Source organism: Myotis yumanensis, unplaced genomic scaffold, assembly GCF_028538775.1.
Source record: "Myotis yumanensis isolate MYYU_CA2020_CCGP unplaced genomic scaffold, mMyoYum1.0.hap1 SCAF_11, whole genome shotgun sequence".
NCBI lineage: Eukaryota > Metazoa > Chordata > Mammalia > Chiroptera > Vespertilionidae > Myotis > Myotis yumanensis.
The window spans coordinates 12,500,396-12,524,765 of NW_027223762.1; the positions used below are offsets into that span (position 1 = coordinate 12,500,396).

General features: G+C 56.7%; 1 protein-coding gene across 2 annotated transcripts; it reads left to right on the top strand.

The window, feature by feature from the left end:
• Positions 1-881: 881 nt before the first annotated feature.
• On the top strand, positions 882-23,508 carry FOSL2 (FOS like 2, AP-1 transcription factor subunit). 2 transcript variants are annotated; one of them, XM_070428919.1, is made up of 4 exons: positions 882-1,844; positions 11,346-11,597; positions 16,499-16,606; positions 19,062-23,508. In XM_070428919.1, exons 1-4 carry the CDS (start codon positions 1,743-1,745, stop codon positions 19,566-19,568), a joined length of 969 nt encoding a protein of 322 aa, XP_070285020.1. In that variant the 5' UTR covers positions 882-1,742; the 3' UTR covers positions 19,569-23,508. The 2 variants fall into 2 exon arrangements, with proteins under 2 accessions (XP_070285020.1, XP_070285021.1); XM_070428920.1 differs by lacking the exon at positions 882-1,844 and adding an exon at positions 3,676-3,929.
• Positions 23,509-24,370: the final 862 nt, after the last annotated feature.

A 24,370-nucleotide genomic window follows, 5' to 3' on the forward strand; every position in this document is an offset into this window, starting at 1 on the left:
GGAGTTTGCTTTTAATGCCTGATTGCTCCTATTAGGTGCGTTCCAACTGCCCGGCATAGGGGGCGGTCGTGATGTCTTGACTTGATTAATTTCGTCTTCCAGGCTACTCCTATGAAATTAATGGGAGGGGGGCGGGCAGAGGGAGCAGTGTACAGCCAGTCAGAGGGGAAAATTAGGCAGCCGGCCCCGCCCGGCGGCGCCGCGCCTCGCCCAGCCCGGCCGCAGGGCGGCGTGGTACCCTGCGTGCCCGGGGCGCCCGCTGCACCCCGCGGCGCCGCAGAGGGCGCCGACGACCACGCGCGGCCGCGCCCTCCCTGCGAGCGGCTCTCCGCGCCCGGCGCTCGGCCTGGCGTTGGCGCCGCACTGAACCGCCTGTCTCGCTCTTCAGAACTGTGATTATTCTCTAAAACCCGGCGCCGAGGCCCGCGCGGCCGCTCTCGGGGCCGCCCCCCGCCCCTCCCCAAGGCTGGGGAGGGGGGCGGGGGGGGGGGCGCTTGCGGCGCGCTCAGGAGCCCGAGAGGGAATCCCTGTCCCTACACGTCACCCGAAAGCAAGGGAACCCGCACTCGCGTCCTCTAACGCAAATGACCATCTTTGGCAACCTGCGCCAATGGAACAGACCAAGGGCGCGGGGCCGGGGAGGGGTGTGCGGGGGCGGGCGAGGGCCCCTCGGCTCCCCCAAACCGCGGGGGCCAGCCGCTCCCACCCCCGCCACCACCTTCCTTCCTAGCACTGGGTGTGCTGCTGGCGTCAGCGCCGCCAGGAGAACAAGCAGGGAGGGGAGCGCTGCGCCCGCCCCCTCTCGCGCCTCTTCCTCCTCCTCCTCCTCCTGGGCCTCCTTCCCCCGCCTCCCCGCGCTCCTCCCAGCAAGGTTGACGTGAGTGAATCCACATGGTACAGGGGCTGGAGAATAAAGAGTGTGGAGTTGAACTCGTGCCATTGTAGTGACTCATCTCGGGCAGAGCACAGGGGCTCCGAGCGAACCAGCGAGCGAGCGAGCGAGCGGTGCTCGGCGGGGACAGAGGGAGAGAGAGACGCGGACGGGCGAAGCGGGCCTGTCCAGGAGCGGGCGCCCGGGAAGGGGTGCAGGTCTAGTCGCCCGAGCCGCGGCACCGGCACCGGGAGCGGGGCCGCGTCCCTCTCAACTTGAACCCCACGGGCTACGGGACGGTCGCGGGCTGCCTTCTCCTAATCAAGTGTCCGAGCCGCTCCGAAACTCCGGCGGCGCGTTGGCCACAGGAAGTTTATTTTCAGTGTCTTTTCTAAAAGGAGGAAATAGAAGTTTCTCCAAGCGGGCAGCCTTTCTTTTCGCCTTCTTTTGCTCTGCCCGAAATCGGGGGTCCGCAGACCCGGCTGGCGTGACTCGCCGGGCTCCCCTTCTTTTCTAATTTCCAGTTTTTGATAGAACCGGCGGTCCCGGCTGGGCTCCGACTGCGCGCGGGGGCGGGAGGGCGCGCGCAGGGGAGGGACCGAGGGACGCGCCGACTTTTTAGAGGGAGGGACCGGGTCCCGCGGCGCTGGTAGAGCAGGAAAGAAGTGCAGCGCTCGGCGCGCGGGGGCCACTGTTCCCGGGTGTCGCCGCCTCCCGGTTCGCGCGGCCGCCGTGGGGGAGAAGCCGGGGAGCGGAGACTGCAGCCCAGGCGCAGCCCGCAGGGAGCGAGCGCGCAGCAGCCGGTGCGCGGCCGCGGCCAGGGCGGGGAAAGAAAAACACCCTGTTTCCTCTCGGGCCCCCACCGCGGATCATGTACCAGGATTATCCCGGGAACTTTGACACCTCGTCCCGGGGCAGCAGCGGCTCTCCTGCGCACGCCGAGTCCTACTCCAGCGGCGGCGGCAGCCAGCAGGTAGGTGCGGGGCACGGGTGCACCTGGCGGCGCGGGCGGACCCCATGCCCTCAGCTCGCCGCCACTGCCTCTTTTGCTTTCTTTTCCCTGTCTTGGCATGGTGAGAAATTTTCTATGGGCCACCACTGTAAGTTCTGGGTTTTCCTCCTGTCCTGCCCATCCCCATCACTTTTCTCTTTTTAAAACTGGAGCGAGGAGGGGGTTGAAAGCCAGCAAACCTTTTCCGTCACATTACATCTTACCCGGACTAGCTCCGTGAGCACCAAGCCGGTCACCGCCTCATTACCTCCTCTCCCGGGAATCCTACGCCCCCTTTCCCTCTTTCTCCTTGGTAGACCAAAAAACAAAACAAAACAAAAAAAACACCTTTGTACCCTCCCCTGTTCCTACGGGAACGCCTCTCTCTCTCTACTCCGCCAGCCTTAGTTAATTTCTCAAAGACGTTGGGCTCCTTCAAGTAATCCGGAGTGAGGGTGAGGCTGGCTGCTCTGGGAATCAGGTGCGAAGGTCTGGAAGGAGGTGGTCAGCCTGGATTGGCTCGGGGTGGCCCTTGTGTGCCCCGCGCCCATCCATAGGGTCACAGCAGGAGCCTGCACTGCTGTCAGAGGGGGTGCCTTGAAGGTCCGGAGGTACCTGGGACAAGGACGCCTACAGAGAGAAGTGGGGAAAAGGCTCCTGGGTGGTTCTGGAAGCAGAAAAACAACTTGTTTCTAAAGCAGCCGGACTGGTTTGCACTGGAGGGATTCTGCGTGTGATCTGTGTGCCTATAAATACCAGAAAGGTGCTGGTGAGGTGCCTGCAGCGCCCCCCCCCCCCCGACTCCCACCCCCAGACTTGTGAGGGAGCTGGCTTAAAAGGCCACTACAACCTGAAGCCCACTGGTCAGGATCTAGCCAAGTTGACGGCAGCAAGAGTTGCTCTGGTAAGGCAGTGGCCTTGGCTTCTAGAAGCCCCAGCCGGGAGGACCCTGCTGGAGTATAAAATGGAAACATGGTTCTCTTTGGGATCTGAATCACCTGGTGAGTCCCCACAATGGCATTTCTCTGTCTTCCCTTTACCTCCCCTGGTGCCCCCCTCAGTCCCCACTGTAGAGAGCCTGGTCTGGGTGGAGGGTGCAGCCAGCGCACCCTTCATGATGAGCACCAAGGGGATGAGTTTAAAATCTTTTCACAAAAGTGTTTGATGTTTGCTTTCCAGCCCCGCTAGGAGTTTGTATTGAATCCAAACATCATTAGGCAAGGGGTTGGAGTCAGTTATGCCCACTCCCTCCCTCTCCGATCCAACAAATCCCCGAACGTCCCTCTCCTCCCCGAATCAGGAAGGGATCTTTTGATTTCTTGTCTGTCCTTTGGCTGCTGCTGCCGTGGCAGTCGTCATTGAAATATGACGATCTTGCCGCCTGGCTTTGCTCAGACCCTGGGGCCTGGATGGGAAGTCAGACCGGACACCAGTGCCCCGATTGAATAATCTGTGTCACTAGGGCTTTGAGCCCAGGATGTGAGCGGAGGCAATTCCCTGTTTTGGAAGAAAATCAGACAGGAAACCGGTGCTAGGAAGAAGGAAGAGAACTCAGTCCAGCAGAGTGTAATGGGGCCTCATTACCGAAGCAAAAGGCAGCTGTTGGCTAATTCCTAGCATGCTGTAACACATGAGGATTTTGCAATTAGTAATAACTAGTGCATGGGGTTCTTGAATATACGCCTGCCCTTGGCCCAGCAACTTGAGTGAGGTGCCTTTCAAAGCAGAGGGATTGGCAAGTAATGCCACTTTTCAGACAAGTTTCTCAGCCTGTCCACTCCTGGCTGGGGGCGGGGGGGGGGGGAATTTTTCCATCATTTCTCCACCTTTGGGTTCTATGGTCCTAAGGACTGACTTTGAAAGGCTTTTGTTACTTAACAAGTCTGTGCGATGACCCCACCCAATCTCAAGGTAACTTTATTACACACCAGATAAAACCTATAATCACTTTATTTCTCTCAGCTTCCTTTACGGGGAGACTGCCGGCAGTTAGAGACGGGCCGTCCTCCTCTGTGGCGTCTCAATGGACCAATCCCTGTAAACCACTGTTCTCTGGTTTTCCCTTGGGCAAGTGAACATTATTTTTTCCTGATCTCTTTGTTTGTGGGGTCTAATATTCCTGATGTTTGTTGCTGTTTACTCAACCCAGAACTTTCCTCTCCTCTCGAGCTTCCTAAAGCTTGATCTTAACACGGTCATGAGTCCCAGTGACTGGGGGCGGGTGGGGGGTGGGGGTCGGGGGGAGTGGGGAGATAACTTTTTGTTGAAACCTCTGTTCTTGTACATGGCAGGAACTCGAAGCATGAGAAATATTTCCTGTCCCAGTTATAGTTTTAATCTCCGAGGTTGGTCATTGGTGATTTTGTTCTGTCGGTGATCATTGCACACATCTCCCCCTCCTGGCTTTTTCTTTGTGTTGTTGTTGTTCTCTCTCTCCTCTCTCTCTCTCTCTCTCTCTCTCTCTCTCTCTCTCTCTCTCTCTCTCTCTCTCCCTGACTTTCCTAGGAAAACACCTCCCAGATAAATGCCCTGCCTGGCTGCTCCACTATTACGGTTTCAGGGCCTGAGTATTACGCAATCCCGCCGGTTACACAAACACAGGTCATTTCATAACTTGTTTTCATCAGCTGGGTCCCCTTTTAATGAAAAAAATAAAACCAAAACAAAAACAAGACCTAGACCTTTTCCAAGGCTGCCATTTGTCTGCCCCTTGGATAACTTGTGAAAATAAATCAAGGGGGACAGTTCTTTTGCGGAATCAAGGAATCCCAGACTACCTCTCGTCTGCAGCAACCACCCTTTCCCAGGAGACAGACACACACACAAAATTTCCCGGAGTGAACTGTTGCCAACTGTACCAGGCTGGGACATTCCTCACATCAAAGAACTTTTACCAGAAATGACTGTGATTCCCAAGTCAGCCCTAAGCGTGCCTCTCTAGTGCCCCCTACGGGACATGCTTAGAAGAACCATCTGGGGAATGTATTTTTCCAGCTCCAGAGAGTTAACTTGGTGAGTTTTTGAAATTCTTAGGATTTTTTTCTTTTTAGTTCAGGACAAATAAATGGCATACACTTAAGAGCAGTTAACTGGGAACTGCTTGACTTTGAGATGCGGTTTTTTTTAAAAATTTTCTTTTGTTCTAAATAAAACCTTGTTGAAAAGAAGTGCTTTTTTTCCTTTCCCCATTTTGATGTCTGTCTCTTCATTAGGGAGTCAGCACAATGGCTTCACATTCCACAGGCTTGTTTCCTTGATGTGTTGTGTTAGGAGATGGCATTGTTTGGGTGGGGGATGGTCTTCAGAATTGCTGGGAAGGAGGGAGGTATATATTAAGGGTCTGCTGCCTTTTTTTTTTTTTTGGCCTTGATCTTACAGACGTCATAGATTAGGATCAAACAAAATGTTACCCCAGGAATTTGTCTGTTCCGCTGATTCTTGATGGTGGAAGTCAGCGTCACTTTTTCATCCAAGTGAGTGGGGTGAAGCAGAAGTCATGTATTATCTGAGTGGCGGTTAAATTTTTCTTTCCAGCCCCCTGCGTGCATTTCCATTCCTTTATTTCTGCCTGCCTTCTTTTTCTCGGTGAGTGTAAAGTTAGGAGCCTCGTTGTGTTTTTTCTTTTCTATCTTAAGACAAGCACACCAGAGCTTATCCATCCAAATCACTGTTGTCCCTTCATAATTGCTCCTGGAGGAGACTACACACATATGCGAATGCGGGGCCTTAGTCAGACTCAGAAAGGTCTTACAACACCCCTCTTTTGGAATTGCCTTCAGCAAGTCCCTTCCTGCTAACAAATCTCTGTCCTTTGAGGTAAGTTTGATATTTGGAAATGATCAAGAGATTTGACATCTAAGGAATCACATCTGACGTGTAAGGTCTGGGTAGTCCGGTTGGATCCCCAGCAGAGCGCGACCCCGAGTCCTGTTGGTCTCGGGCCTGGAGTTTGCCTGGGATAGCGGTTGCCAGGACAGGGCACCCCAAAGCAGGCACCTTGGACATCTATCCCTCAGGGGGTATTTTTCCTCTCTGTTAAACAGGAATAAAAATACTGGCTTTGAGAATTCAGGAAACGAACCCTCTGGTCTACTTGTTGAAAGAAAGAAAAAGGCGGCATCATTACTTTGTGGATTTGTATTATTCATGTTGTATATGGTATCTTTTGGTGGCCACATCATTTCAAAATGGTGACAGCTGCCCTGATTGAGGCAAAATATATCTGTTCCAGCCCCCACCTAGTAACTCTATCCCTCTTCAACCCACTGGGCCGGAGAGGGAAGCTATTGGGGTTCTCTTGCCCAGCACTGGCTCATCCTGTCACGTGGCAGTGACTTGGTGCTCATGCCGCTGTGGTTGTAGGGAAGGTGGCATGGCCTTCCCATTGAGAAGATGTGTCTGAGGGTGGGTGGCGGTACAAAAGGGGTTCGCAGAATAGTGGAGAAAATTCCCTGTGTTTTGGAGTGGGGTTTCTGGTCGAAGTGGCCCTGGGAGGAAAGAAATGGGAACCTGAGGGAGTAAGTCTGCATCAGCCACTTCCTTCTGTTCGTGCTTTTGCCTTTCTCCCCTGATTTTCTCTAACCTGGGAATAGGAGGCCGTGGAGAGGAGGCAGGTTACCCGCCATCGGGTTTGTATGCTGTACAGTTTGGGGAAACCACGAGTTATTAGCAACCATTTCCATTGTGGCCTAAGTGGCTTGCTCAGGTGGGAATGAAAAGTCAGGGTAACGTTCCGTGTTGATCTGTGAAGAGGGGCTGAATCCCACATAGAAGGCTCTGGAGGGCATCCCCGAGTTCAATAAAAATACAGAACATCTGAGTCAACCTGGGCTCACCAGGGGGATTCTGGGTTATGAGGGAACATTTGCACTTACCTCTCTTCTTTCCCTGAGCCAGACTCCCCGGATGTGGGACTTTTCCTTTTCCTGTGCTGGGAATCTAAAAAAAAAAAAAGAGGTGGGGGAGGGGATTCTTAAGAGCCATACCTACCTGGCTGTGGAGACAGGTCACAGGCATTCATGGGGTTCATGGCTTGAGCGCTTGGTGGCTCAGTCTGAATCAGTCTGATGGAGAAATGTCTGGGCAAGGGGGTGGGCCAAGAACACCAGCCCCAACTGCCATCTCGGCGCCATTTCTGCCCTGCTCAGCAGTGGCTGGGATGAGCCCCGGCCCATCCGTGTCTGCAGGGAACAGGAGCCCACACCCTCGTTCCGAGACCCTTCTGTAGAAGGCCGTGGCTGTACCCTCATTTCTGCATCCAAGGCTGTTGTGTAAAGTTCAGGAAGGTCCTTTTCCCAAAGCAGCCACTGCTGGGCTGCAGACACCTCTCTGATCTGATGATGCTGAGGTGGCCATAGGCGCCCTGTGTTCGGGGCTGTCTCTCGGGCAGTGGGAGGAGGACACGCGTACTTACTGGGCAGCCCGTGGCACCCTCATGTCCAGGTGCTGCAGAGTAAAGGAGGTCCTGATGCCCAGGGACCCGCCACAAGGCTGGTGAGGGCTTGGGCTGCAGCTCGGGGTCTGGAGATGCAGGCTGCAGGGTCAGAGCCAGTCCCTGCGACCGGCTGGGTGAGAGGGAGCCCTCGGGTCTGATGTTTTGCTTTCTCCTTTCCTCTCTTTGTCCTTTTCCCCCAAAACCTGAGCACAGGACATGAAAATGTCCCTCCAGAACAGGGGGCACCAAGCTACGGCCCCAGTCTCTCTATAAGGAAGGTTTAATGGAACCCAGGCCCGCCTGGTTGTTTACATATTGTCTGTGGCTGCTTTCCCGCTGCAATGGCAGACTTGAGTAGTTGCGACAGAGACGGTGCGGCCCACAAAGCCTGAAATATTTACTACCTGGCTGTTTACAGCAAACGTTAGCCAAACTCTCCTCTCAGAGGTCAGCGGGGGCCAGTTTGTCCTTTTATGGGCATTCTTGCCCACCCAGCAATGGACAGGATGGCACAATTAACTACAGCACTGGGAGGGTTTGCCGGGTTGGAGTGCCACACAGACATCTAGCATCTTTGAACCTGTCCCTAGATGTGGAGCTTCCGGGGGAGCTGGGGGACCCCAGAGGAGCCAAGGGAGGTCCGGGTCACCTCCTCTAGCCCCCCCCCATGCCCAGCACACACCTGGTGCTGCAGCAGGAATCCTACTACCCTAATGCCCGCAACTGGGAACCTCATCTTAGTTTCTGTTCAGTGTAACCCGGTCTTAGAGAAACACGCTTTAACCCCAGCGATTTATCTTGGGCCTGTTGGCAAAGAGGAATGCCAGGCCCAGACCACAAACTGCTCGCCTCACCTCTCCTCTGAATAACACCTTCAGAGGTGAGACAAGACATCTGCCAGATCTCACTTAAACTTGTGTGTGTCTCCAGAGGCTCCTCTGGGAGACAAAGCCTTCTTTATCAGCCCCAGTCCCCTCTGGGGATGGGACGGTGTTTACAGCCGGGGTGTTATCCAGATGGCTTTAGCTCCCTCTCAAACAAGGTGTACCTGCATTTAGAGGCAGTCATTACCTCTGTCTTGCTTTTATTGCTGTCTTGTTTTGTCTAGACCAAGCCATCGCTCCAAGGATTCTGGCTGGGGGCCGGGAGCACATTCCCTGCCGTGGAGCCAGGGACTGCAGGGACTGCAGGGCCCTGCGAGGGGCCAAAGGGCCAAGGGGCCGAGGGGCTGAATCCTCCACCTTCTCCTAAGGGATCATAGTGTCCAAGCTTTGCTTCCGATTTTCTGCTCCCCCTGGACTGGAATGGGGCTCTTTGGGTGCTTGGAATGAGGAGTGAATTTCTTGGGTGCTTTCCGGAAAGGAAAGCTGACAGTTCCCCATCCCACCCCATAGATGGAGGTCAAGGTCACATTAAACCCTGGATGCCTCAGGGGTCCTTCAGACCCACCGCCTGACGTGGGAGAGAAATGGAGTGAAATCTTGGGTGCTCCCCAGGAGTGGGGCGCTGGCAGTTCTCCCCGGAGCCACCCGTGCAGAGCGCCCGACGATGACGATGATAACGCGATGGTGGTGGTGACAGCAATGGCGATGCCGCCTCCCATCTGTTTGCGGCATTTCTCAACCCTGGCTGCACATTGGAATCTCCCCAGGTGGTTTTTAAAAATACCTTATCAGAACCCTACCCCAAACCAGTTATTTTCGAACGCTAATGGCGAGGCTGGCTCCGGCCTTGGTGTTTTGAAAAAGCTCCTCAGACTATTCTAATGTGCAGCCGGGGCTGAGAACCATGCGCGTGCTTTCATAGCCTGTGATTACAAGTAGCTACTAATTTAACCCTCGGCACAGGGCAGGGAGTGTGGTGTTAGCATTCCCACGTAGGCAGGGAAACTGAGTCCTCAGATTTGCCAAGGCCTCAAATCCAGGCCTCCGGACGACTCCAAGTGCAGTGCTGACTCCCTGCCAGCGCACCCCCCTCCCCCCTCGCAGCCTGAGAAACAGCCGTCTGGGCCCAGTGCTTCTGCACGCTCTCAGTGCTCTGCCTCCTCAAAGCCTCGCCCTGGTTGTCTGTTTTCTTCCTAAGGATCGTTTCCCCATGGAATCCTTCCTTGTTCACTGCACCCTTCCCTCCCTCACACCATGCACACACACACACATGCACACACGCACACGCACACGCACACCCATATACACCTTTGCAGTCAGCTCCTGATAAAAAAGCCCAGTTGTCTGCCTTCTGAGGCAACACAGGATCCCTTGCACTGGGCAGCTCTCCTCACGGAATCCCAGAATCCATTGCACTGGAAGCACCACACAATCCCTGAATTTATTGCACTGGGTGGCATGGTTCATGGAATCCCAGAATCCCTTGTGCTGGGTCCCTCTCTTCATTGAATGCTTCTGGCCTGGGGCCGTCTGGGAGGTGAGGCAGCGCATGCTGCCACCCGGACTAGGGTCAGGCCGTTGGAAGGGGAACGAGCCAGGAATGGTTCTCGGCTCCCTCAGGTCCAGTGAGGTGCTCTAAGCTCCCCTTCCTTTACACAACAGGAACCCAGGTGTCATCGCCAGCGGCAGAGACAGTGGTGGGGGCAGCTGCCATTGCTGCTGATCCCGCTGGTCCTGGTTGGTATGATTGGGTCCGAGTGCGGGGAGGTGCTGTCATGCCCATGCTAATGATGGCGTAATGACAGCGGGATTTCATCGGAGGTCCCAGAGCTGCGGGGCCTCCTGGGTGAGAGGCGAGGTCTGCGGGGACCTCGGCAGAGATGACCTGATGCTCTGTCTGAGGGCAGTGGGGGTCCAGCACCTGGGCTGTACTTTGTGTGAGAACTCTGGCCTCCTTGTCAGGTGACCTGGCTTCATTAGCAGCGTGGCCTGGGAGGAGGCCATCTCTTTAGCCTACCTTTCTGCCTCTAAAATGGCGATCGTGGTAGTGCTTCCCTGGGGGGGAGAACGGGTGAGTAATCGAGGTACAACACCACCGTGCCTGTCCCTTAGTGCGTGCTCAGTACGTGCTGTTCCTGCTGTCGTCATCTGACCCACCAGAGTGGGGTGAAAGGACTTGCAGGCTCTTTTTGTAGAAACAGGAAACTTCTGAGGATGAGGGTTCTGTTCGGGGAGCTCTTCCCCGAAAGCTGTGTGTTTGTGGGAGGGGGGTGTCCCTTCCTTTCTCCCTCCTTCTCTCACTTTCTAGTAGCTGCTCCGAGGAAAGGTCAAACCCAGCTTCCGGGGAGCACGGCCCAGTTTAGCTTTTGTTCTCTGTCGTCACCGTACACTTTAAGGAGAATGCTTCCTGCGTGCAGCGTGTTCAGAGGGCGCTGCAGTGTGGCCTGGGCCTGGGCGTGAATTACGAGAGAGAGAGAGAGAGAGAAAAGTCTGAGCTGGCAGCTCCCGTGTCCCACAGATGCATGGCTGAACACAGGCAGATAGATATGTAGACAGGAGAGACACAGCATGTCTGTCCCAAGCAAGAGGGGGTGGAGGTCAAGGGCAGTCAGGGGGGTCTGGCAGCTCATGCTACCACTTTCAGTCTCATGGGCGGGGGGGACACCTTTTCATGGCCCTGACCTCACCCTGATGATGGGGTCACAGCTTCATTCCGATCCTGCATGGAAAGTGACAAAAGCAGGCACAATAGGCTTCCTGGCCCTGGGAATAATTGGCAGGTGACCCGGGGCCTCAGGAGGCTCAGGAGGGAGGCCAGCCCTCCTGCAGATGTGCACATAGCTGGCCTGGAGGGACCCAGAGAGGGCCTGCTGAGTGTGAGCGGCTAGGACCACATCTGTGCTAGAAGTCACTTGGGATATGACGACATTCTCACTGAGGGATGGAGTCCCCAGGACTTCATTCAGGGAGCCGGTCTGACACGGAGCCCCAGGAATAGTTAGGATTCCCCTGATTCTTGGATGTGCGGGATTTGTCCAGGGAAGCCCACCAGTGTCCTTGGTCCCCCAAGCATTGACCCTGCTTTCAGCTGGCTTTTGCATCTTGTCTCTGCGTGTCCTGTTCTGCTCAGCACTTCTCGGCTCAATCCTGTTTTTCTCATTTCAGAAATTCCGGGTCGATATGCCTGGCTCCGGCAGTGCCTTCATCCCCACCATCAACGCCATCACGACCAGCCAGGACCTGCAGTGGATGGTGCAGCCCACAGTGATCACCTCCATGTCCAACCCGTACCCCCGCTCGCACCCCTACAGCCCCCTGCCGGGCCTGGCCTCTGTCCCTGGGCACATGGCCCTCCCGAGACCCGGCGTGATCAAGACCATCGGCACCACTGTGGGTCGCAGGAGGAGAGATGAGCAGGTACAGCTCAGATCTGCATAGAAAAGCCACGTCGGTGGCTTTTGGGGCCTCGTGACACGGTGTTTTTGCAGCCTGGTGGGGAGCAGGGTCAGTGTTCTGTGGTCACTGAGAAGAGAAAAAATCGAGGGGCCAGAAGCACGTGATTTCCATCCTTGGAGGCAGGGGTGGAGACCTGAGGTCAGGTCTGGCTCTGTCGCCTCCCATGTCCCTTAGAAGCCCTGTCTCAGCTTCCTCAGCTGCAGGATAGGGATCAGGGTACCTCCCAGCCAAGACTTGTTGCCACTTGAAGGCGGTCAGGCGTGGGAAACACCTTGTAAGTGGTGAGGTGTCAGCAAATGGGGAGGACTGTTGGGACCTGCCTGCAGCAGTGTCCTGCTTGATCTGTGGCAGAGTGGCCACAGGACAAGCAGCCAGCGAGCCCTGGCCAGCTTTTTGGGATTAGCCCTTCACTGTCTCCCAGTATCTGGTGCAGACAAGCCGCCCAGCAGACCCAAAGGGTCGCACTCTAGGCCGGTTCCGCCCGCAGTACTTTACTTCCTTCCACTAAGGTGTCCTTGGCCTCCAGTGAAGTGTTCCAGGGGGCAGGACGGGGGGTCCTGGGAGCCTGCTCAGCTGCTTCAGCTGACTCGGGGTGAGGGTGGGAGGTCAGGCATCAGCCTTGTTTTCCTCAAGGGGCTCAGCTGGGAGGAATCAGCTGGCTGGGAGAGACCAGAAAATGGTGGGGCCTCTGCCCTCGAGGCAGCATCCACCAGAAGGCCCCTGGGTGCATCAGCAGGGAGCCAGGCAGCCCAGGCCCCCTGATTCCAGAAAGAGCCCGCAGAATCATGCGTAATTCCAGGAAGGAGGGTATGAGCTGTCCAAGTGCCCCACATGTACCCCTTCACAGATGACTCTACCAAAGCTCAGACATCCCTGCCTGGGGCCACTCGGCAATGTGAGAGGAGTCTGGACTAGAACCAGTGCCCGGGACTCCCTGTGCAGTGATCTGCAGGCCATGCCACCAGGAGTCCAGGGAAGGGGACATGCTGTAGGAGGGGAATCCCTTTTTCAAATCAAGTGTTGACCTGGAGAACCCCTCCGATGACAGCATCACAATGTTCCAGTACAAGGACCTTTAAACACGGTCCTCTGGGTAATCGTGACCCAGGATACCTGGAATTACAAGGGTCGCTCTCCAAGGAGCCGGAAGCTTGTGCAGGGGCCCTGTATCCACTGTGTGCTGGCTTATTCTGTTCGCAGCAGGACCGTGCAGGGTGGCATGGGAGGGGTGCGTAAGAGATGCTGTAAGCGATACAGCTCACAGTTGCTGTTGGGCTTCTGCTGGGGTGGGTGGGGGGGCAAGTGGTCGGGATTCCCCTCACCATTGCTTCCATAACTGCAGTAGCGGATATTGCAGTAGCAGTGATCCTCATGTCTTTTATAAGCCTGCTTCCTTCATGGAGCCCACGGTGCCACGCTCTGCAGTCCCTGGGGAGCTGGATTCTCCCTGTGTGCGACTCCCGAGAGACAGCCAGGCTTGTGAGAGGGACTCTTTGGGGCTCGGAGAACAACAAAGCGAGATGCACTGAACACTCTTCATCCTTTTCTGGGTTTAGCTCACACCAGATTTAGAGGTTTATATCTGGAAGGGATTTTGGAGACCAGCTTTTAAAAAATGTTGCCTCTGTACCCATTTTACAGATGGGGAAACTGAGGCCCAGGAAGGAAAAGGGCCTTGGCCAGGGTCACACAGAAAGTTAGTGCAGAGCCAGGACTGGAATCCACCTCCCTTGACCTCCAGCCCTGTGGTTTTCCCACTGCACCATCTAGGCGTGCCCTAAGACAATCTGTCTGGAAAATTTCCTTCCTTTTTTTGAGAGGGAGGGAGAGAGCCAGGAGCATTTTATTTCATGTCATTGTCAATTAGGAGTTCAGACAATCATCCGGCAGCTTGGAGGAAGCCTGGGCGAAGCCTGGGCGGTAGCATCCTCCACCTTGGCTCTCTGGTTCCTAGCCCTTGGGTCTTTTCCCTGAAGCTTGCTTCTGCCTTCCTGACCTCCCCCAGGGGAGGGGCCTGCCACAGGAGCCAGCCTGGTGCCTCCCTGCCCTCCTCCAGCCTGCCCAAAGCTCCCTCTGAGCCCAGGGGCGGTGACTGAGGAGACAGGGAGGGGAGGGTGTGTGTGGCTTGTGGGTGGGTACACGGTAGTGCTGACACACTCAAGCGGTAACCATGTTGATGTCACCACCCCTGAACACTTCCTATGCCCACAGCTCCCACAAGTTGCCCGCCCCAGACCGTACCAGATAGGAAAGAGACTTCTAGGCCAATGGGGAGGCCGAAAGTTGTCCTGAAGCAGCCAAGGGGAAGGGAGGCCCAAGCGGACCATCCCGGCCGTCCATCCGTGTGGGGGAGGGGCTCGCAGAGCCTCACGGGGAACCTGAACCCAGGACTGCAGCAGGGCCATCAGGCTCTCTTGGTAACTGTGGGCTCAGGTTGAGACACGTGGAGGAGCAGCAAGTATTCAGGGCCTCGGCACAGTGGCCTCATGACCTCAGCCAGGCGGCTGGCCCCGCACAGAGCAGGGTGTCCGGTCCACTTGGACTCTTCTGGGACTCAGGAAAAACACGCGAGAGGAGACCTCAGGATCGCATCTCCTTCCTAGCGCTTTCTAGTTAGAGGATTCACACACTGCATCTCATCTGATCATCACAGACAATTTGTGGAAGGCAGGGCAGGTCCTGCTGATCCCATTTTACAGATGGGAAACCTGAGGCTCAGCAGGTTCGGTGATTCGTCCCAGGCCGCACAGAAAGGCCGTTGCTGGGTTCTGCCCCCCGCCGGCCTGATACCTCTCAGAAGAGAGGATGTGGAGCCCGTGGCTCTCTGGGGCTGAGGCCGGGACTTGAGAGACGTGGAGGTGGGACTCGGCTGTGGGATCAGGTTTTGGAAGGGGCCTGACGACTCCTAGGGATGCTACCTGCTGGACTGCTTGGTGCATCGCACCTGGCGGCCGCTGCCGGGGCTGAGGGACACAGCGAGGGAGGAGCTGGAGAGAGAGGAGCTGGCCTGGGTCTTCACCCCTGAGGTGGGAGCGGCAGAGGAGGTGGAGGAGTGTGGTCTGACATCCTGGGAGTGAAGGGCTCTCAGGGCAGACACAGAGGGGTGGGCGCTCGGCCCAGCGGAGCCCCGGGAGGCAGGGACTGACTACTGGGAGGCCCTGGCGGTCTCCCTGGCCCCCCAGGCGTCCACCTCCCTCTGGGCCCTGTATGGGGCCTGCTGGGGGAAGGATTTCAAAGCTGAGCAGGTGTGATGAGCTTGTCTGTGCCTGAGCAGTAACTGGCACATTTTCATGCCAATGTTTGGAGAATTTGGATACAGGGCTCGGGCAGCATGGGGCCATGGGGTCACCTCAGTGTCAACAGGGATGGGTGTGTCCTCTGAGGCTGTGCCCTGCTTTGCTGTTCCGGACGGCACGGCACAGCAACCGAGCTGAGGCTCAGGGAGCGTTCCAGGGACTCCGCGTGGGCCCAGCCAGGGGCCTGCCCCCCCTCCCAGGGTGCCCTGGGGCATCCCTCAGCGGGCAGCGTCTCTCCTCCCCTCCAAGAGTGGCTTTGGCTTTCTGGCCCAAGTGTCCCTAGAGTGTGAGACCCAGGTCCTAGCCCCTCAGAGTCTTCTAAGCCCCCAGGACAGCGCTTGGCACATGGGTGTGCCGTCCGTGTTGGATAACCGCACGGGATGGTCTTTCCTTTTGAGCTGCCCTCTGCCTTGGCCCGCAGCCATGTCCTGTGTCACCTCCGCCTGCGGGGCACTGGGCCAGAGCCCTGGATGGGCTGTGTCAGCACTGCCGAGTGGAGCAGAGGTCTTGCCCTGTGGCATGAGTCACGGCCCCTCACCAGCCTCGTTGTAAGAAGCTGGACTGAGCTCTGCGGGGAGGTTTGCTCACTCGGTCCTCAGTTAAATCTCGAACCCCTCAAACCGTGCCTGGCGCGTAGAAGGCATAGAAGGCGCTTGTTTGCTGATTGAGCGGATGTGGTGGGCAGCGGGAGTTGAGGTGCCTGAGGGCTTCTCCCCTTTGGCCCATCCTGTCCTGCCTCGCGGTGTGGGCCAGGCCACCGCTGGGTCCTGGGGTGGAACTGAGAGCCGCTGGCAGAGGAAGTCGGGAGTGGGGTGGCATCCTTGACCCTCCCTCTGGCAACAGACCATCCCCTCACCCCCACCTCCCCCACCTGCAGGGTGGTTCTTACTCGGGGCCCAGCCACTTAGCCAAATGGGGATAATGAGGCTTGCAGAGCAGGCAGGGATGGGAGGGGTAATGAGCCCGGGTTTGGGAGAAGCTGCTGTCGCGGGTGGGGTCGGGCCTGGCTGGCACGAGGGGACTCCCTGGGGGAAGCAGCCCAGCTCCCTCTCGCTGGCCTTGGCACAGCCTCGGGGCTGACATGACAGATGCTGCTGCCGTCACGCCTGGGCCCCGTCCCTGACCCGTGGCTGCGCTGTCCTCCTTGTGCACGTGGGCATCACCTGTGGGGTGGGCTCAGCCTTCATTGTCCTCTGAGCCTGGCCGAGCTCCTCTTGCCTTCCTCCCTCCCTCCCTCCCCAGTCCCAGAGGGGCTTCCCGCCCTACTTAAAATGCAGCTAAAAAACAAAAAGCTGGCCCTAACCGGTTTGGCTCAGTGGATAGAGCTTCGGCCTGCGGACTCAAGGGTCCCAGGTTCGATTCCGGTCAAGGGCATGTACCTTGGTTGCGGGCACATCCCCAGTGGGAAGTGTGCAGGAGGCAGCTGATCGGTGTTTCTCTCTCATCCATGTTTCTAACTCTCTATCCCTCTCCCTTCCTCTCTGTAAAAAATCAATAAAATATATTAAAAAAAAAAATGGGGCACTATCCCTGAACCTAACCAGGACACTCTGCCTTGGCCTCTAGCTGTCCCCTGAAGAGGAGGAGAAGCGTCGAATCCGGAGGGAAAGGAACAAGCTCGCCGCTGCCAAGTGCCGGAACCGCCGTAGGGAGCTGACGGAGAAGCTGCAGGCGGTGAGGAATCTGCGGGGGGAGGTGGGGGTGCCTCCGGGTGGGCTGTGGGGGCCCCCAGGCTCCTGGCCTCCCGCCTTCTCCTGCCCACTAGTGGCCTACAGATGGGTTCGTGGCGATGCACGTTCCTTCCTTGGTGCATGTCGGGTAGCACTGGCCTGGTTGAAGGGAGAGAGGAGGGAGCTGGCCTTTGGCATCAGCCTGGGCCCCAGAGAGAAGAGCTGGACCGCTCAGTGGGCCTGGTGCCCTTTCTCACTCGGTGTCTGAGTGTCCCCTGCTCTCAGACCTGCTGGGCTCCCGGTGAGGGATGGCAGACTGTGTGGGCATTGCCAGGCCCCGGGAGCCAAGGCAGGCCTAGACCTGCCCTCTCCAGGGCTGCCTCCCAAGTTCCCAGCCGCCCCCATGCCTACAGCCAGCAGGAGTGGCCCAGCTCGCAGAAGTGACTGGTTTGGGGCTGGGGGCACCTGCTGTCTGGTCTTGATGCCCTCTGGGTCTTGTGGAGACGGTCACATGTCAGCGGACTGGTACTATCTTGGGGTTTTCTCACACTTTCATGGGCAGGAGGTTCTCCACCTCTGCTATGAGCCTGAAGCTGTGGCCTGGAACCTCGTTCTGCCCTCGTTGTCACTCTCCCCTGCCACCTCGTTGCCCACACCTGGGGGCCCATGGCTCTGCCCCAAAGCTTGACCTGACCAATGTCACACAACTCGCTCAGAGCCTGCTCTGCAGGAGGGGCCCTCCGCCCCGTGGAGGAAACCCACAGCTAGGACAGGCTCTCCTGGGTAGCTGGTTTCTAAGTGAGGAGATGAGGGAGACCCTGGCATGGTCCTTGCAGAGACCAACCAGTATGGGGCTTTGGAAATCACCGGTTACCTTGAGCATCCCATCCCCTTATGTAATCCTCCCGGTACCACTCGCCTGCTTCAGCTCCTCTCGTCCACCCTGGGGCCCTCGCTCTTGGGTGTTGCATGTGCCCTGCGTGGATGCTGTGATGCCTGTACTGATGCCCCCTGGAGGTGTTCCTGAAAGTCGGGAGGGTGAGGGGGGGTTTTCTGTTGCCACGTGAGGCGGGCCCATGAGTGGTCAGCACTCCTTGGGGAGACCTCCCCTCCCAGGAGAGCCCTCTTCTCTGCCAACCATTCAAGGAGCCAGGCCCTCTGGGTCTACCCTGGGCGCTCCTTACCACCAGCCCAGAAGCCTCACACCCCGCTCCCCGCCTCCCCACCCCCAGCCCAGCCACCCAGGCCCCTGAGCCACATCCTCCACAGGAAACCTCTCAGAAGCTCATGACGTTCGTCAGACCCTTGAGACAGATGGAAACTTTTTTCACTCCGGAATATGCTCTACTCCATTTGGTGACGCTCTGGCCCCGTTCGCCTCGTGCTTGAACGGGAACCCGTGCGAGGGGAAAAGTGGGAGGAGGCTGGTAACACACACCTTCTCGGCTGCCATGACTACCCCTCGCGTGCATGTGTGTGTGTGTGTGTGTGTGTGTGCATGTGCTGCTGCTCTGGCTTTGTGTGGAAGGAGGGGCTGAGGTCCCTGCCATCCTCAGGTGCCCGCCTGGCTGCCAGGCTCCTCATCCGCTAACAGGGGGGCTGACCTGAATGCCCGGAAGGGTTCTCTGAGTCCTGAAACACACGCTTCTGAAATCAGAGCGGAAAGGGGAGGAGGGGCTGTGATGACCCGACCACAAGCCAGGCCGTGTCCTAGGCTCCAGTGCGCAGACAGTCTCCACCAGGGGTCCTCAAACTTTTTAAACAGGGGGCCAGTTCACTGTCCCTCAGACCGTTGGAGGGCCGGACTATAGTTTTAATAAAAACTATGAACAAATTCCATATCTTATTTTGAAGTAAAAAAACAAAACGGGAACAAATACAATATTTGTATTTGCATGTGGCCCGCGGGCCGTAGTTTGAGGACCCCTGGTCTCCACTGTCATCCTGCTCGGAGTTTAGTGCATCCCCCCCCCCCCGCAGGCTGTGGGCTCTGGAGGCAGATACATTGGGGTCAAGTCTGGGCTACCTACCTGTTGGCTCTGTGACTTCGGGCAAATGACTACACCTCTCTGAACCCGTCTCCTTACCTGCGGAATGGGTCGATAATAATACCCGCTTCAAAAACCTGCTAGAGGATGAGATGAGAAAAGGCCTATGAAATGCTTCCCTCGGTGCCTGGCACCACGTAAGCGCTCAGTCGTGGCTGCACCAGGTGTCGTTTCACCTTTCCTGCAGGCCCTCTGCCTCCTCCTCGATCTGGCGCTTTGGAAATAGAGGGAACCTTGAGCCTCCAGTGACTTGGCAGCAGTGGGGGCTGCGGCCGGTGTGCGCTGGCTGCTTCCACAATCGGTCCTCTGAGGACATGGCTGGGTTCGCTTTTGAGCCTGGATCTGAACTGCCTGCTCCAAGCAGGTCCCTGGCAGGTCGCGGTCCCTTACGTGCCTCTCTTTCTCCCGCAGGAGACGGAGGAGCTGGAGGAGGAGAAGTCGGGCCTGCAGAAAGAGATCGCCGAGCTGCAGAAGGAGAAGGAGAAGCTGGAGTTCATGCTGGTGGCCCATGGGCCCGTGTGCAAGATCAGCCCAGAGGAGCGCCGGTCGCCCCCGGCCTCTGGGCTGCAGCCCCTGCGCGGCGGGGGCGCCGTGGTGGTGAAGCAGGAGCCGCTGGAAGAGGACAGCCCCTCGTCCTCCTCGGCGGGGCTGGACAAGGGCCAGCGCTCCGTCATCAAGCCCATCAGCATTGCCGGGGGCTTCTACGGGGAGGAGCCCCTGCACACCCCCATCGTGGTGACCTCCACGCCTGCCATCACTCCGGGCACCTCGAACCTCGTCTTCACCTACCCCAGCGTCCTGGAGCAGGAGTCGCCCGCCTCGCCCTCCGAGTCCTGCTCCAAGGCTCACCGCAGGAGCAGTAGCAGCGGGGACCAGTCCTCAGACTCCTTGAACTCGCCCACCCTGCTGGCCCTGTAACCAGCGGCCTGGGGTCCTCATCGCTGCCTCCTCCCCTGGGACCAGCACCTTCCAGCGCTCCGGGGGGGCCTCGAGGGCACGAGGGGGCCCTGCCAGCGAGCTTCCTGGCCCTGGGACTGAGGAGACGTGGGCATGAGGCGCTGGAGGACCGACCTGGGTGAGATCTCTGAGAAGTCATGAAACCTCCTCCCTCGTCCATCTTGCAAAGCGAATCCTGTTTCTTGAAACGCCTTGGAGAACTTGGTGGGCTTGGGCAGCTCTCCAGCTTCTGAAGCGCCTGAAGCTGGTGTGGACCATTCCTGTCCCTTGGTTACGAAACGTCTCTGGAGTGATGGTGCCCTGCCCTGCCCCACCGAGCATGCCCGTGGTCTGTTGGCTTCACCTTCCCCCTATTTGCCCCTTCTACCCCCCAGTGTCAGTTTCACTTCCTCTCGGTTTTTATCAAGTTTGCCATGACATTTCATCTGGGTGGTCTGACTATTAAAACTTCGTTTCTGGAGATGGGGCAGCAGGTGGCTCTTCTGCTGGGGCGGACTGTCCAGAGGGGACAATGTGCAATACGAACCTTCCTCCCCCGACACTCCCCGTCGCTCCATGGGCTCTGGAGGAGATGCACCGTCACGAGAGGCTCAGGGCACCTTCCTCCCCACCATCGGAGACGGCTCTCGGCTCTCTCGGAGCGGCTTGGCCAGAAGACAGGGTGTGAGGGAGACAGCCAGGGCACAGGTTGTGTTTGCCAAACGCCTAATTAACAGGCCAGGAATAGTGCCAACAAGCCACACGGTGTTCTCGCGGCTTCCTTCACCTGCTGTCTTGAGCAGGACGTCTCCTGTAATTACTGCCTCGCCTCTCTGCCCCTGGACCCTTCTCTGCAGACCAGGGAGGTGTCCCTCCCTCGGAACCACACGTCACTCCTTGTCCCAGCGGCTCTGCCCTCCCCACCCTGGCTCCTAGGGTGACGCCACCCACAGAGATTTAATGAGCTTGGGCCTGGACCCTCCCCAGCTGGCTTCAGGTGGCCCCTCCCCAAGCTTCAAAGGCACCTTCGCTGTGGATGGAAGGCAGGGGAGGGAGGAGGCGGCCAGTGGAGTAGGGTTTGCCTCACACCTTGCCCTGGTACCTGGCGTACCTGGCTTGCCCTGTCCTGGCTCCTCATCTCTCTGAAGTGCCCATGGCCATTGGATGGGTCAAGTGCTTTCTCTTTAGACTCCCCATCCCCCTCACCCCAGTGTGCTCTTCGGGTCCGACGGCTTGTGCACCATTCCCGGGGGCTGCTGAGATTCGAGATGAGATGAGATGCTCTCACTGCCAGATGCAGCTGCCCCCTTCCCACAGGGGGAGGGGAGGGAAGCTCCTCTGGCCCCTGCCGGCCGCCTCCCAGCCTCTTTCTGAGAGCCTCCTTGGCCTCTGCTGGGCTGGTGCTCTGAGGGAGCCCCCGCTGTCCTGACCCAGCTCTAGAGATTATTGTATGATCATTTAAACTATTTCCTGTTATTTAAATCAAACCCAGTGGGGTGTCAAAGGAGAGGGCAGTGGCACTTAGAGCTCACCTGTTCCTTCACACACCTGGGCCTCTGTGCTGGTCAGTGTCATGTCTGTCGCCTACTAGACACAAGAGTGGGATGGTGTGTGCTTAGAATGCACAGTCCGCGGGGACTGGAAGCCGTGTGTGGAAGGAGATGTCAAGAGAAAAGGATGTTGTCTGAACATACTTTACAGATGCCGTTTCCCACAATCCCTGGCTGCGATGCTGCCCTCCGCTTCCAGAGGCTCAGGGAGGGGTGTGCCTAATTAGAAGGGGCAGCAGGGTTTCCGGCTTCAGGTTAATCAATAAAGCAGTCGGCCAGGGGGAGCAGGAGTCGGCAAAGAAACAGGTGCCCAGCTCGAAGGAACTTCATCATCTCAACTGGTGTTTGTGGCCAAGTGGGAACTAACTCTCTCTCTCTCTCTCTCTCTCTCTCTCTCTCTCTCCTGCTTTCTGGTGTTTCAATTCTTAAAGCCCCTTCATGCCCTAGTTTGCACAGCACTGACCCCAAGGCAGGCCACAGTCTGTGACACGGGCCAAGCTGGACATTCCTGAGATGGAATTCGGCTTCTGTGCAGATTTCAAGCTGCGCTGGCTTTGGGACCAGCAGCAGGCAAAGCCCCAGCCCCTCCCGGGCCCTTGCTGTGTTCTAGGAGGCGGCTGGGAGGTTTAGGGGGAAGGCAGCTGTGGCACCTGTCGGGAACCCATCCTCAGGTGCTTCCTCCAGCTTGTCCTCCGAGTTCATGCACACGCACCCCTGTGCTCCAGAATCACCAGACGGCAGGCCCGCTGCTTCCTCCTCCGGGGCTCCAGCTAGAACAGCTGCAGTGGGGGCTTTGCACTGGGGCCCGGGAACCGCTGTGCTGCCCCTGTGTCCCCAGCAGGGAGGCACCTGGCGGGACTCCAGCTGGGCTGCTGGCAGCCCTGGGACAGCTCAGGGCAGGCCTCTGACAAGTGAGTGTGAAACACAGCCTTGGCCACCTGGCTGGCCTCGCTGGGAGCAGTCCTCCTGGCCGGTGGAGGGGACAGCTGCTGACACAGGAAGGAGAGGAGGTCCCAGGCGAGGCTTAGGAAATCGCTGGAGCCAGCTCTAAGCAGAGAACTCACTGGGGAGATTTGCAGAAAGACACCATTGTTCTGCCTGTGTGAACGGCCAGGTGTGTCCAGTGGCCAGTCATCCAGTGTCTAAAGCCAAGAGCCATCCGAGGCTGCTGCTGCCCTTCCTCGGTCTCCGGGGAAAGGAGTTTCCTCTCTGCTCCCACTTGGCTCCACGTGTCAGGTGGGCTCGACTCCACGCGCACGGGGACTTTTCTGCCCCGTCCTTGATGGACCAGCCGCGCTCCTTGCAACCTCCCCGTTTAACTTTCAGGGTGATTTCCTTCCTGACCAGACATCGGTGAGGTCCCTTTAAGAAGGAAAGGAATAAGCACCTACTATGTGTTAGGCACTTTTAAATATATCCTCTTTCAGATGAGACTAAGGAATGGGGTGCCTTCGTAAAGGCCCCCAAGAAATGGATAAACAAAAAGTTGGAGGTGAGAAGGTCTTTCTTCAAAAAGCCAAGGCAAGATTGTCTTCAGTCTGAGGTTTATTCTCGAAGACCCATCCCCTACAATACGCTTCCACCTCTAAATCTCTTCTCTCTACCTTGTGATGTGCTCCTTTGCACTCCTCAGATGGTTGGAGGGGTCACCTGAGTCCTTATAGAATTTGTGGACCAATAGGGTATGTATAACTTGCTTTTAAAAAATGTAAGTAAAGGGGTCTTGCTACTTTCTGCTTGTTGAGTCTTTTTGGCATTCATCTTCACAGCCAGCATCTCACTATTTATTAACAGGTTGGGGTATATGTGTGTGTGTGTGTGTGTGTGTGAGTGCATTTCCAGGTGTGCCCGTGTCCTCCTGCAGCTTTTCAAAAGGAAACCCAGTCACCCCACCACTCATTTGACATCTCCTCATGCTTCTAGTGCTTTGGCCGGACATCAACAAAGGGTTTTAAATTTTCCAGTGCTGACATGTTCAGGAGGGGCGGGGTCAAATTCTGAGGAGGGTGTGGGGAGGGGAAGGGGAGAAGAAAAGGACGTTTATTTTATTATTTATTTCAAATGTTTACATCTTTGTGCTGTACCAAGCCTGAATAGAAACAGATAGCATTAAAGTACTCCGTTCCTCTCTCCCTCTCTTTCTTCCTTATTTTTTAAATTAGGCTAATGATGCTTTTTTTGTTCCTGAAATGATTTGTGACTTGCGCTGTATAAACTGTATAAAAAGGTTCTGTTTTTTTAAAGATGGATTGTCACTCCTCTGGGGACAGTGGTCCCCCGAGAAGTCTACACCGTGAGAGAACACAACGAAAGGTCCTGCCCTGTCCCCTGAAGGCTCTTTCCTCTGTATGATTAAAGGTTTATTCCAGCTATTTTAGTTTGTGGTTACTTGCTGTCGAGGGAGAAAACATTCACCTTTGTACAAAGAGTGGGTATCAGGGCGTCTTTCCTGCGGTGGGAGATGTACATATGTATTCGGGTGTACAGTGGGAAGCGGGGAGCTTTGTGCGTCCGTATTTGAGATGTCGATGACGTGGCGTAAAGTCTGCCCTCAGATCCCGGAGGCGAACAGCCTGTGCGAGATTCCTGTAGCCCCGTGGAAACTTAAGCACCGTCCCGAGCGTCTTTTTTCTCTATTGGTGAAAAGGTCCCGTAGGAACGGCTTCCAAACAGGCAGGACCGTGAGCGCCACGACCTTTGTATAGTTCTGAACATTGAGGAGTATCTCTGCTCCGAAGCATCCCTGGTGGCGTCTTTGTTCTCGTTTCGTTACTTCACTGTAATACAAGCCTACAGTATTTGCACTAAAGAAAGCTTGTTAGAAAAAGCTTGCTGCTATGGAAGAAAGAACATATTGAGACTTTTTTTTTCCCCTTTGCATTTTTTTTTTTTTTTTTTGGTTAGCTTTTCCACTTTCAATTGAATAGCATTTTGTAGAATAAAATGAATTAAGATCGAAGAGCCTCTTATGGTCGGTTTATTCCACCTTTTATTCTTGCCTCTCCTGTCACTTCTCTTTTCCTTCTGGTCTTTTCTGCCTCTGGCTTTGTGGTTCCAGTTGGTGTCTCGGGTGGTGAGGGAAGCAGGGGATGGTCTGCCCGGAACCTCTTTCTGCAGCACCGGGAGGTGGGCTGCTGGGCGGGGCTCGGGGCTCGCAGCTCCCGGCCTCCTTCCTCAGGCTGCTCTCTCTGGACCCTCCCAGTCCGGTTTCCGGCTTCTAGGGGCCTGATTCTC

What these genes read in the sequence shown, in the direction of transcription:
- FOSL2 (XM_070428919.1), top strand. Translation starts at nt 1,743, where the DNA reads ATGTACCAGGATTATCCCGGGAACTTTGACACCTCGTCCCGGGGCAGC. An exon ending in GCGGCGGCGGCAGCCAGCAG is followed by an intron (nt 1,845 to 11,345) that starts GTAGGTGCGGGG and finishes TTCTCATTTCAG; the next exon opens with AAATTCCGGGTCGATATGCC. An exon ending in GCAGGAGGAGAGATGAGCAG is followed by an intron (nt 11,598 to 16,498) that starts GTACAGCTCAGA and finishes CTTGGCCTCTAG; the next exon opens with CTGTCCCCTGAAGAGGAGGA.